Below are 13,946 nucleotides of genomic sequence, written 5' to 3'. Positions count from 1 at the left end.
CACATAAACTATCTGGAACTGTTGGCAATTCATTTTGCCCTTCGGTCTTTCTGTCCCATAGTAGCGGGGAAGGCGGTGGCCCTGTTGACGGACAATACTACAGCCCTTTGTTACGTCAACAGGCAGGGCGGGACAGTCTCTCAACGGCTCTCTGCGCTAGCAATAGAACTGTGGATGGAGTGTCTGAAGCATGGCATCTACGTGAAGGCTGCACACCTTCCAGGGGTGCTCAATCTGCAGGCGGACACGTGTGAGATGCAGTGGCACTTCCTTCAACCTGTTTTTCAGCTCTGGGGGTATCCTCAGGTGGATGTGTTTGCCACAGCCAGGAATCGGAAGTATCCTCTGTTCTGTTCCGGGAGGGGGGGCATGGATCCAGAGTCATTGGGAGACAGCATGATGTTTCCGTGGAACGATTGGTTCCTATATCTGTTTCTGCCTCTGCTGACAAGAGTTGTCAACAAAATTGCAAGAGAAAGGCCGCGCTGCATCCTAGTGACACCGTGGTGGCCTTGGAAGAACTGGTTCCCAATCTTGCTTCAACTAGTGAGGGGTGTTTTTTATCAGTTTCCGGTGGAACCGGACCTTCTGTCGGCCCAGGACGGTCACGTGTTCCATCACAACGTTCCTCATCTGAAGCTGACGGCGTGGTTCATCGACCCTGTGAGTTCTCCAGCAGAGTCCAACATGTCTTTCTAAATAGTAGAAAGTTGTCTACCCGTGCTTCCTATGATAGGAAGTGGGGGAAGTTTCTTCAGTTTTTGGCTGACCCTACAATCTCACCCCAACGGGTAGATCTATCGGTGATTTTTTATTTTTTGTTATCTTTGGTGGATGCTGGACTTTCCTTTTCTTCTGTTAAATTTTATTTATCAGCAATATCAGCATGCCATGAGTCTGTTGAGGGGCATTCAGTTTTTGTGCACCCTCATTCGAAGAGGTTTCTAAAAGGTCTGCTCAGATTGCATCCCCCATCAAGATCACCTCCACATAGGGTTGCCAAGTCCGATTCAGGAAATATCTGGGGACTTTGGGGGTGGAGCCAGGAGACTTTGGGGGTGGAGCCAGGAAAAAGGATGTGACATCACTTTGTGATGTCATATCCTGTGATGTCACTTCCAGGTCAAAGGTCAAGTGATGTCATTTCTCAAGCACCGCCCCTTCAAATGATGTCACTTCCAGAATATTGCATCCAAACACCTTCATTTTCCCCTTCCAAATTTAAATTTCTCACTTTACATTGATTTCTGACCCTCAAACCTTTGTTGTAATAGCAGGGGATCTCCAGCCACCATCTGGAGGCTGGCAATCCTGATTTATACCCTACTTTTAGTGGGAACCCAAGCTGCTTCCATCAGAGGTTGAGAGTATTCCAATGTTACCCAGCAAGCTTCCTTGGCAAGGTAGAGATTCAAACCCAGGTCTCCTAGACCCTAGTCCAGCACTCTAAAGCTGGAATCCAAAGGATGGGTACATAATATGAAGGGAAAGAACTACTCCATGCACAGCAGGAGCTTTGCTTGTACTCTTCACTGCAGGAATTTCTTTTGCTAACCAGGCAAGGTGTACTGAAAACTGCACAGAGGTTTGTGTTTGAGGGCATTTGGAACTAATTGATGCTGAGAACTCTGAAATAAAATTCCAGCTACATAGGCAGTTCTCTTCTTTGATTTCTAAATAATTAGCAAAACTGATTTACTGTCTTTTCCCCACCCCCAACCCCAGCTCCAAATGGCTGTGGAATATCTTTGCTGATCATTGGAGAAGGGTGGGCTGCAAGATGACAAAAGATACAACCTATGCTTGACACCTTCTCTCCCCAGGACTCCCCTGCTCATTTGGTATTCTAAAACCACCAAACCAGAGTTTTGAACCAGACCTGTATGTTTAATAAACAGTATTCAGAAATATGGAGATGAACACTTAATAGCAAAGAAATCAAAGAATGCTAGTTAGACATCAACTCATAGAAATAAGCCCTCCTATTAATTCTGAAGTTCTCATTATACGAACAGAGAAGTCACAACTTTGTTTGCACTACTAAGACAGCAAGAAGAGGAACTGCTGAGTTCTCTGAGACAGTGAAATCTTGAGGAAAAAATGACAATAGTAGAGCTGTAATGAAATCCACTGCTTTATAAAACTTTGTTAAGTTCAATCAGTAGTAATGTCTTAACACAGTAGCCAATATACTGTTGAAGTAAATGGAAGAATGGCTTGAAATCTGTTGCTCTTCAGTTACAGACTCTTTATTTCTATCTAATCTTTAACAAACTTTTAAGAAAAGCTAAATATGTAGTTAGTACTAAATATGTAAAGACAAGATTGTCCATAGAAAACAATAGCAGAGCCTGGATTGTCCATAGGATATAATGGGAGAGAAGATTGTCCATCGACTTGCATGGGCTTCATTGAAATACATTGAAGCACAGAAACGGCTTTAACAAAAACCTGGAATGGATTCTTTCAGGAAAGTCAAAAGATACTACAAGTGCCCTGGGGGAGGGTTGGTCGCCATACTCTGGGACTGCAAGGCTAGGGGACTGGATTGTCAGGGGGAAAACTAATCTGCCAGCCTTTAGGACTGGATTGACAGGGGAAAAGGTAGTTTTCCATCCTCCAGGACTGGATTGACAGGGGAAAATGTACTTTGCCAACCTCCAGTCCCCAAGGCTGCCCTTCTACCCTGCAGTCCCAGAGTGTGGCAACCCACCCTCCCCCTGACAATTCCATTCCAGGACACTTGTAGTATCTTTTGAATTTCCTGAAAGAATCCATTCCAAGTTTTTGTTGCAGCTGTTTCTGTGTTTCAGTGTATTTCAATTAAGCCCATGCAAGTCAATGGACAATCCAAGCTCTGCTATTGTTCCCTATGGACAATCTTGTCATAGGTTTTAGAACATCCCCGACACACACTCAGGGAAGATCTTTGTTGATTTGAAAGAAAGTGGAATAGGGGGAGAACTGAAAGGCGCTGGAACGGGAGGGGGAGAAACAGAGACGACAGTCTCCCTTCCAACACACACACAAACAAACAAATACCGGAAGATTTTTGTTGATCTTAAAGAAGCTGGAATGGGATACCGAGGACACACACAAACAAATCAGGGAAGATCGTTGATTCTAAAGGAGCTGCTGGAACGGGATGTTGAGGGGGAGAAAAAGGACACCTCCAAACATTCACTGAAGGGGGAAAAAACTTTGTTGGTGCTTCAATGGGATGAAGGAGGAGAAAGGAGAGTGAGCGTGCATGGCTCCCCCCCCCTTCCATCCATGGCTCCCACACGCTGCGGCTGGCCGCTTAGCAGACTCTCTCACTCACGCGCGCACACACTGGCCTGCCCCCTCCCCTTCTGACAGACCTCCTCACCTCAGGACTGGAGGAGAGCGGAGCAGGCCGACGACGCTGTGCACTGCTGCCCGCTCGCTCTTGCTGCCTGAGTCCTGGCCTGGCCTGCCCCCTCCCCTTCTGACAGACCTCCTCACCTCAGAGGACTGGAACAGGCCGCGGCCGCTGCGTGCTGCTGCCTGCTCTTGCTGAGTCCTGGCCTGCCCCCTCCCCTTCTCTGATTGACCTCGGAGGGGAGGGGAGCGGAGCAGGCCGACGCCGCTGCTGCCTCTTCTTCAACTTGCTGCTCCAAAGGACCCGGACTCGCAGCCTTTGCGTCATTCTCCCCTTCCTGCCCCCCCCCCCCGCTTCCGTTTTCTGAGACAGCGGGAGAGGAGGGTGCAAACCCGGGGGTCCCCCGCCAGAGCGGGAGGATTGGGACCCCTACCTCCACAGTTGATGTTTCATTTCTTCCCAAGGTGGTTTCCCAGTTCACCTTAAGTTGGATGTTTGGTTACCCACGTTTTATCCCACGCCTTCCTCGGATGAGGAATGTCGGTGGCACGCTTTGGATGTTAAGCGTGCGTTATTGTTTTATTTGAGTCATTCTAAGAGTTTTCGTCAGGACCAGCATCTTTTTGTTTCTTATACTGCTCCTAAATTGGGCTCCAGAATTTCATCTCAGCGGCTTTCGAAGTGGTTCACTGAGATTATTAAACTGTGCTACTTGTTGGCAAAGAAGCTGTTGCCTGGGCCCATTCGTGGACACTCTTACTAGAGCCATGGCGACATTGGTGGCGTTCCTTAAAGGCATTTCCCTGACGGACGTGTGCAAGGCTGCCACCTGGTCCTCTCCACATGCTTTCATGAAGCACTACACTCTGGATGTACATGCTCAGCAGAGGACTCGTCTGGGAGCTGCGGTGCTGCAAGCTGTCTCTTCTGGTTGACCATCTTCCCACCTCCAGGTATGTCTGTTTTGCTAATCTCCCATGAGTGTGAAGCACAGAGACCACGAAGAAGATAGACAGGTTGCTTACCTGTAACTGTAAATCTTCGAGTGGTCAGCTGTGCATTCACACTACCTGCCCTTCTTCCCCACTGCTGACGGTCTCCCATGTTAGGGGCTTCCAGCGGTCAAGAAGGAACTGGCGGGATCCTCGCGCTGGCTCCAGTGAGCATGCGTACTGGGATGCCTGCACATGCTCACTGGTGCTGAGCGTGAAAAAATCCCAGGCTTTTTAGGTACTGATTCGGGAGATCAGTGCAGGCGCTATATCCCATGAGTGTGAATGCACAGATGACCACTCGAAGATCTACAGTTACAGGTAAGCAACCTGTCTTTAAGTTAGATCATGGAATGGGTACATGTTTAAAATAAATAGTTTCTCATGTTTACTGTAAAACTCATAGGACAGCAGCACAAAATAATGGTTTTAAAAGGGTCCAGTTTTGAGTACTTTGTAGAAATTGTCGGCATTACTGCTATGCAAGTCCCCCCCATAACCCTTTTAGATCATGTATGGGTTTTTGCAGAACCTACACTGAAAAGAAGAAGTTGTATAACAGCTGCATTAACCAATGGATAACCCACACTGTAATGTTTCCTTTTCACTTCTCAGAAGATTTCACAGTGGCTTTCAGGCTTCTTCAGAACCTGGATTTAGCCCTTTACTTACTCTGTATTTAGTAGTTATGAGAAGTGCTAGTCAACGTTCCATTAATATTTTATTATCAAATGTATAAAAGTTTGTAAGTAATAATATCATAGTTCTCTAGAACTGCCAAGGACAGAATCTAGAACTAATACTGTCCATACTGTTTTTTAATCTGAATGATTGAATTATCCTTGTAGAACCTAGGTGAGGTTTGTCTACAGGACTGAATTTAACTTAATTTTACACTAAAGCTCCTTATGTTAGATCTGTACTTATACTTACCTTCTACTTCTAGGTAATGAGTATGGTATCAGCATTTGCACCTTTGATTTCAGCTGGTATATTTTCTGCCACCCTTTCTTCTGCATTAGCATCTCTTGTCAGCGCACCTAAAATTTTTCAGGTAAGAAGTTATTTGGAGACTTTTGAAATCAGCACTTTAAAAGTGGCTTTTTAGAAAGCAGTATACTTGAGGTTCAAATACTGTTTCTTAAGATATTGAGGTCTCGGGGCCAAAACCAAACTGTGTAAGATAAGGTAATGATGGTACTGTTTATAAATCTCTACTCTCTTGTACTGGTAACCTGTCAACTCCTGTAAGTTCTTCCCCATCAAACAACTCAAGTGTTTCCAAGAGATCAATTTATTGAGAGAATGACATGACAGGCTAGAGTGTTGCTAAAACTGGCTTAGGCAGGCAAATGCCCTCTTACATATACCTTCAGAGTAACCCTTAGAACATTTAAGCATTAGGCGCCAAAAAGCATTCTCCCTTTCCAAAATTCTTTCCTAGACGTCCCCTTTGATGCAGGTGCAAGCAAATCACTGTGAACTAGACTCCCCAATCTTGAAGTGTTCAGCACAGGGCAATAGTGGGTACATGATGGTTACAAGACAGAGCACAATAGATAGCAGGTATTGCTGTGAGGGGAAAAGGTTACCACGGGACAAGTTAGCAATTCAAGAAGCATTGGCTACACTTCAGTGGTTACAGCTACTATTTAGTTCATGGCAAGAGTGCCTCGACATAACTATGATTTGGAAATAATACATATTATTATAATTTGATTTCTTAGTTATTTCCTTAAATTCTTCTGTATTTATGTCTCAGGAGGACTTGTGTGAGCACTTATTTATACATCTTCCTGGCTTGCTGCCTTATCCAGGAATCTGCTGGGTCTGAAAGTATATACTTAGAGAGCCAGTTTGATTAAGTGCAGGGACTCTTATCCAGGAGAACTAAGTTTGATTCTTTACTCCTCTACATGCAGCTGCTGGAGTGACCTTGGGGCAGTCATAACTCTCTCAGAGCTGTCCAGAAGCAGTTATTGGATAGCTCTCTCTGCACCCCCTGCCTCACAGGGTTTCTGTTGTGGGAAGGGAAAGGAGACTGTAAGCCACTCTGAGACTTTGAGTGAAGGACTGGGTATAAATCCCATTCTTCTAATTCTGAATGGACCTTGGAGTATGCATCAGAAATTGACACAATAGGGCCAGGGATAAATAGGAGAAAGATTTCTCTAAAAGCCTGTGGGAAGTCTCAGGTTTGCAGAAAAATATTAAGCTGGGATAGGGGGACAGAATCCCCAAAATCAGAGAAGTACTGTCTGCTTCTTCAACAAAAATATAACAATGAGATGTCAAAAGACTATCTTGTGAGATCTTGGCAGCAATTTTAGGGGTTGCTAGGCATCCAGTAACAAACATTGCAAGACCTGATTGTAAGCACAGGGGCAAAGAGAGAGAGAAACAAATGAAAAATAAAAAGAGGGAGAGAAGGTACTGATAAAAAGGGAGAGCTAAAAATGGTATGGGATCAGACTAATGCAGGGGAGAAAGAGACTATACAGGGGGAGAAACAGAACAAGATAGATGAGTAGGAGAGAGGGAAATGGGAGGGGCTGCCAGTGGGACAGAGAGCTGAAGACTGGGAGGGGGGAAGAAGATAAATCAAGGGAGAGCTGCAGGTGCTGCCTGTGAAAGAGGATGTCATCTTAACTCCCCCCCCCCCCGAGTTTGCGGGCTCCTATTTATATGTACTATGGATGTGTGGGAATTCATGTATCTTTAATATAATCCTACATTCTATTTAAATTTACATTTGCTAGGTAGAGCCTCTTAATTGTTCACTTATAATTTTCCCACAAAACTGATTGTCTGTAATTACATTCAGGGTGCACAGGTCATCTGAAAAATTATCTAAAAAGATTTGCTGATTTGGTGTTGTATTAGTATATGACTGTAGTTGAATTGCTTCCATTTTTTTTTCTAGGCTCTGTGCAAAGACAATATTTACCCAGGTTTCTTGATGTTTGCTAAGGGCTACGGGAAGAATAACGAACCTTTACGAGGGTATCTTTTGACCTTCTTGATTGCACTTGGATTCATATTAATTGGTGAGTGTGATTTATGAGCTTTGTTTGCTAGAAAAGATTTTTGTATAATTTTCTTGTCTAGTTCTTAAGAAACTTTGAATATGATCCACATTAAAAATCACTAGCCAATTAGATCACTAGTTTGACAATGTAAGCATTCTTATGTTAATGAGCAAGGCACATGTTGTGCTGTACTTGATTTTGTAGTACAGGTAATAAACCTACTTTTTACTATATATATTTGTGACAAAATCAGACCGATTTTGCCTTACGCTGCTGAAACCTTACGCTGCTGAAACGTTCATCTTCTCAGCGTGGCTTCCTTCTGATTCCCCACTATATGCCCCGGGGCTGCAGCAGGAATTGGTGTTTTCACACAGCAAACAGAAACCACTAAAAACCAGTTTCTGTTTACTGCGCAAAAACAACGATCCTTGCTGTAGCCCTGGGGCAGATAGTGGGAAATCGAAAGGAAGCTGCACTGAGAAAACAAACATGATAGCGGCGTAAGGTGAGTACGAAATCGGTCATACCGTCTCTTAGCCCCTTTTGTACATTACAGTGAATGAATATAAGCCTGCATATGCTTGTTTGTAAGAAAGAGTGAATGTGCATTAACTTGACAGGTGAAACCAAGGAACAGCACCTGGATAAATGTGTGGCTCCCTCCGGTTCCCCTTGTGGCTTTGCAATGCTGTCTTTTAAGGATTAAGATACCACGAGGGGACCTGGAGGGAGTCAAAATGCACCCGCAGAGCAACTAGTGGGAAATAGATCACTTGGGCTGAGGGAAAACAGAAGCCTGGGGGCAAAGCGATGGCAGTGAGAAATCAGTAAGAGTGAAACATACATAGTAATTTTTTGGTATTTGCATCTTATACACCTGTCTCCTGGTAGGTCAGCTTGTTCAACTCATGTATATGGGCTATGCAAAACCAATAACAAAGTTGCTAATTGTTAGCTAATTCTGTTTATGCACAGGTCACCAAAAATGTTGGGGGACTTCTTTTGTACCCCCAACAGCACAAACCCAAAACCAACCTCCAGGAACCAAAACAACCTTCAGTTATCAGAAGGCTAATACATACTCAGCAATAAGTTTTTTAAGACCTCGTAGATAAACTTTATTAGACTCCAAGTTTCTCTTTTAGACAGAAGTCTTAAAATATAGTTAGAAAGGCAAAACAAGAGATTACATTAGCACAGTTGCTCATACAGTTCCTTTAGACAGAAGGCTTCAAATGAATAGAAAACAAAGCAGTTAGATAAATTTAGTACATTTCAGTTTCTACATTCGATAGAAGGCTTAAAATATATGGATAGAAAACAAAACAGAAAACAGCTGCACAGTTAGAATTCAATCAAGCATAAAGCATAAAATACAATAAAGCAAAGAGCATACTGAAAAATATAAGTCGCAATAAAAACTTCAACTTATTAGTTACATTTTCTCATTTAAAATCTGAGTCCCAAGTCCCTAGTAGATGCTATGCTCTAGATTCTAAGTCTGAGCATTTTTTCTATGTTTGGGGCCCCAAACAGAAATTAACAAGGATTGTTAATTTCTTGGCTAGAGGCCCCTGCCTCCCATAGAGTTAGCTCCTTTTGCTCAAAAGTCCAGGGTTTTAAAACCTTTTTCCCTGGAGCACTGACATCACTTATCTCTACCTTATCTGATAGCCTCTCTCCAGCTGCATTTTTGATGTAAACAATTTTGCAGCCAAATAAACAATCAGAACCCAGATTGTCCTCTCCCTTTCACCTACTTTCTGGGTCTTACACATGGCTGCTTCCTCCATCTTGTTTCCTGCCATACCAAATAAGGAGATTCCTGTCCTTAAAAGACTCTCAACTTTACTCTAGTTTTTTTTTCTATTCTGCTGCGCTGTTAGCAATATGAATGCATGATAGTGCTGATTAGCTTAGTACTCTGGTGGCCAAGTTCATAACAGCAGCCAAAAATTATAGAGAGAGCGCCAGCTCCAAGAAAAATATAGAGGCTTAACATATTTGCAGAGCTTAGTGCCCATTTCTTAAGAGACCCAACCCCAAATTCTGCGACACTAACATAACTATTGGTGGGTATTCTCTGCAAATGTATTTTCTGCTGTTCAGACAGTAAGACTGTCCAGAGCTCATGGCATCAGATTTGATAGTCTATAGCTATCTTGTCTTCTATAACTATGGAACTGGTTGAGAAGATATGGAGTTCATTCTCTCATCATGTACATGGAACATTAAAATTATAAGATTAAAAGGTCCTGTTTGCAGCTTACATAGGTATTCTACCCCTCAAGAACTTGTTTCCTTTTGTATGGTTGCAAAGAATACCCCCAAAATCATATTTATTAAAAATATTTTTAAAATTTATTTTATCACATTTATATCCTGCCCTCCCCTGACAGGCTCTGGGCAGCTAACAACAAGAAAAAACGACAAATTGAAATTTTTTTTTACAATAAAACCATAAATACATAATTTACAATCAGCAGAAGGTCCAAGATGTATTTCAGTGTTACTACTTGTTGTTTAGCCAGTACTCTCAGCTAAAAATCTGTCACGGTAGCTTATTTTTAATCAAAATAAAAAATTATCAGCAGCATAAAATTAACAATAAAACTACATGTAACCCTTTCTGTTTTACCTTGGTAGTAAACATAGCGGTATAATGGTATTTTTCTGTCTTTACAGCTGAATTGAATCTCATTGCTCCAATTATCTCCAACTTCTTCTTGGCTTCTTATGCCTTAATTAACTTCTCAGTGTTTCATGCTTCACTTGCAAAATCCCCAGGTATGAATTTTATGTTGTTACTCTTATGCACATGAAACAAATCAATGTAGGCAAAAGTGTCTTTTAAGATTCCTTTAAATTAAACTTAAGTTCTTCCACAAGCTGTCAAACAGACACAAAAATATGGAATTATAAGTAAAAGATCTGCATTAAAAGGTAGTACATTAAATGCCATAGACCAGGGGTGGCCAATGGTAGCTCTCCAGATGTTTTTTGCCTACAACTCCCCTCAGTCCCAGCCAGCATGGCCAATGGCTGGGGCTGATGGGAGTTGTAGGCAAAACACATCTGGAGAGCTACCGTCGGCCACCCCTGCCATAGACAATTTTTTTGCAAACAATCTGTTTTTGGACTACAAAGAACGGCCCATTGGTACTTACCGTGGAGGGTCCATCTCCTCAGAGGACAGGAGGACATGTGAGTGGGTTATTCCACTGTTCCTCTAGGGAGGCAGGAAACACTTTTTTCTCCTTCCTTTTGGCACGTTGGGATAACCCTCCCCTTTCAGTTTTGGAACGCCGAATAGCAGTAACTTAGTAAAACTCTGAACTAGCTGAAACATAAAGCTTATCAGGAGCAACCAAAAACATAGCAACTATATACACTGATTACCTTCCAGAAGATATTAGTGTAGACAATGAAGGAGGAAATAAGAACAGCCATATATAGAAATAGATACAGAAGATGATGCAGGGAGCGGCAATATTTCCTCCTATCCTCTGAAGAGAAGGACCCTTCACAGTAAGTACCAATGGGCTGTTCTCCCTCAGAGGCGGAGGACATGTGATTGGGACCTTCTAACGCAGTGTCCCTAGTTGGGTGGATTGTCATCGTCTTCTGAGGTAACGATATGTTGAAGGACTTTCCTCCCAAAAGTTGCTTCTGCAGCTACGATGGTATGGATTTTGTAATGTCTGATGAATGTAGAAATAGATGACCATGTTGCGGCCCTGCAAACCTCATTTACTGAAGTGTGATTAAGAAAAGCTGCATTGATTTATGCACTGCGCAGAGAGTGTGCTATTATTCCTGTGGGGATCAGCAAACTTGATGACTTATATGCTTCCCTGATACATGCTTTTAAAACGGAGCTGATGGAACTTCGAGACATTCTGTTTCCTGTTCTTGGAGGGGAAGTGTTGATGAACATACCCTCTGTGTGACTTATATCCTGTGTTCTTGTGATGTAAATTTTTAATGCTCTTCGTACATCCAGTGTATGCCATATAAACTCCTTAGGGTGTTTTAGATTTGGACAGAATGTAGGTAGCACGATTTCTTGAGAGCGATGGAATCTTAAGGCTGCCTTAGGGATGAAGATAGGATCTGTCCTGGGTACTTTATCCCTATGGAAAATGCAAAGGTCAGTTTTCATAGACAGAGCACTGAGCTCTGATACCCTACGAGCCAAGGTAATGGCAACCAGAAAGAGAACTTTCATTCTGAACCACCTCTCTTATAGGCTCAAATGGAGGTTTCATGAGTGCTGTTAATAATGGATTGAGTCTCCAGGTGGGGAAGCGGTGTATCTGAGGGGGTGCCTTCACTGTTGCACCCTTTAGGAAGAGTTGGATATGTGGATGTCTTGCCAGCTTGTATCCTTCAGTAGGAGGTAGTACCGTGGTTAATGCTGTTACTTGTCATCACAGAGTGGATGCCTTGAGACCTGATTGAAGCCCCTCCTGGAGAAAAGCCAGTACAGCTGCAATAGTTTGGAGTCATTGGATTGATTTTCTTTCATCTACACCATCTCACGAATGCCTTCCATGTGGTATTGTAGATGTGTACCGTCGATTGTCTCCTGGCGGCTAGGATGGTATCAGACACCTCTGTGGAGTATCCAAGCTTCTGGAGGGTATTCCGCTCAACCGCCACACGGTCAAACATAGCCATCCTGGATTCGGGTGCCATACTGGACTCTGGAGAAGCATGTCTGGGTCTGTTGGTAGAAGAAGTGGTTCCCGAATTGTTAGCTCTTGGATTATTGAGAACCACGGGCGAAGAAGCAAACACGGAGCCACTAGAATGATTTCCACCTGGGCTTCCTTCGCTCTCCCAAGCGTCCTGGACAGAAGAGGAATGGGAGGGAAGGTGTAAAGAAGCCCCGGAGGCCACGGTGACATTAAGGCGTCTGTCTGTTCCGCCTCCTGATACAGATATCTGGAAAAGAAGCGAGGTAGTTGACAATTTGCTGGAGAAGCAAATAGGTCCACTTGAGGATGACCAAAGTGTCGAAAGATGAGCTGAAATATTCTCGGGTGAAGGCCCCATTCCCTGTCGCAAATGGACTGTCTGCTCAACCAGTCGGTTTGTATATTTTCCTGGCCCCTGATATGTTCTGCCCGGATTGAGGATAGGTTCCTCTCAGCCCACTGCAGAAGTCTCATGGCTTCCTTGTGCAGTTGAGATGATCTGGATCCTCCCCCAGTTTGTTCAGGTAAATCTTGGCTGACATATTGTCCGTGCGGACTAGGACATGTTGTTTGTATATGGTAGACATGAAATGAATTAGTGCTAGTCGAATTGTTCTGAGTTCCAGTACATTGATTGGTAAGGAATGCTCCGGAAGGGACCACGTATCGTGGGTTGGAGACTCTTGAAGGACTGCACCCCAACCCTGGAGACTTGCATCGGTGAATATTTCCTTGGACATCGACACATTGAATTGCTTGCCTTGGCGTAAGTTGTTCATCTGCATCTACCACCGGAGGCTGGTTTTGACTCTGAGTGGAACGGTGAGATACATCTGTCTCTGTTCCATTTTCACTAACTGATAGGGTCGTAAGAACCTTTGCAAGTCTCTGGAATGGAAGCGGGCCCACTGGATCAAGTCGATGCAAGAGATCAAGAGGCCCATCAATTTGGCCAATTCTAAAAGTGTTGATGAATGATTTTGGATTACCGATGACACCGTCTCTCTGATCTTCTGAGCCTTGGCGACAGGAAGTGACAGTTGTTTATTGTTGATTATTGCTCCCAGATGTTCGATGCACTGAGTCGGTATTAGGGCGCTCTTGGAGAAGTTGACAATGAAACCGTGTTTCTGGAGACACTGTATGGTGATCTCCGTGTCGTCTAGACACTTGGCTCTGCTGTTGGAGCGGATCAAAAGATCGTCCACATAGGGGTGAACATGTATCCCCTGGCGTCTCAGATGCACCACTGGGTTGATGAGAAGTTTCGAAAATACCCTGGGAGCTGTGGAGAGGCCGAATGGCATGGCTCTGTACTGTAAATGCTGTCCTTCTATCGTGAAATGTAGGAACCGCCTGTGTGCTGGGTGTATCAGTACATGCAGGTAGGCCTCCTTCAGGTCTATGGATGTGAGGAATTCCCTGAGTTGAATCGAGTCCATTATGAATCTCAAAGTTTCCATCCAGAAACGCCTGAGTTTGACAGACTTGTTCAGAAATTTGAGATTGAGAATGACCTTCCAGTCTCCGTCCTCTTCGGTACTAGGAACAGGATAGAATAGACCCCCTGTCCCCTTTCCTGGACTGGAACGTGTTCTTTGGCCTGAATCTCTAAGAGATGAAGCAGTGCCTGGGATACAATTGCTCTCTTGGCAGATCTCCTTGCTGGAGGTGATCGAATGAATCTGTTGGGGGGAATAGAATTGAACTCAATTGAATATCCCTGGGATATGGTTTCTAAAGCCCAAGAGTCTGCTTGAGAGTTTTGCCAAGCTGGAAGAAAGTGTAGGAGTCGAGCCCCCACCGGAAGGTGTGAATAGTCATGCCTGCTTGGGTTTCGGATCACATTCGTTTCTGTCTGATTTGTTGAAGGCTCCTT

The 13,946-nt window shown here is 43.8% G+C and overlaps 1 protein-coding gene across 2 annotated transcripts in view; it reads left to right on the top strand.

The window, feature by feature from the left end:
- The window catches only part of LOC132590497 (solute carrier family 12 member 2-like), a 136,564-nt gene that overhangs the window by 62,483 nt on the left and 60,135 nt on the right, over positions 1 to 13,946 (top strand). For both annotated transcript variants that reach the window (XM_060263401.1, XM_060263400.1), the window contains exons 11-13: positions 5,282 to 5,389; positions 7,259 to 7,382; positions 10,053 to 10,154. In XM_060263401.1, the coding sequence (XP_060119384.1) occupies positions 5,282 to 5,389; positions 7,259 to 7,382; positions 10,053 to 10,154 (334 nt within the window). The remainder of the gene's footprint in view (positions 1 to 5,281; positions 5,390 to 7,258; positions 7,383 to 10,052; positions 10,155 to 13,946) is intronic.

Source organism: Heteronotia binoei, unplaced genomic scaffold (genome assembly GCF_032191835.1).
Source record: "Heteronotia binoei isolate CCM8104 ecotype False Entrance Well unplaced genomic scaffold, APGP_CSIRO_Hbin_v1 ptg000055l___fragment_3, whole genome shotgun sequence".
Lineage (NCBI taxonomy): Eukaryota > Metazoa > Chordata > Lepidosauria > Squamata > Gekkonidae > Heteronotia > Heteronotia binoei.
Note: the sequence above shows the minus strand (reverse complement) of the source record. Positions and strands in the feature narration are given on the sequence as shown.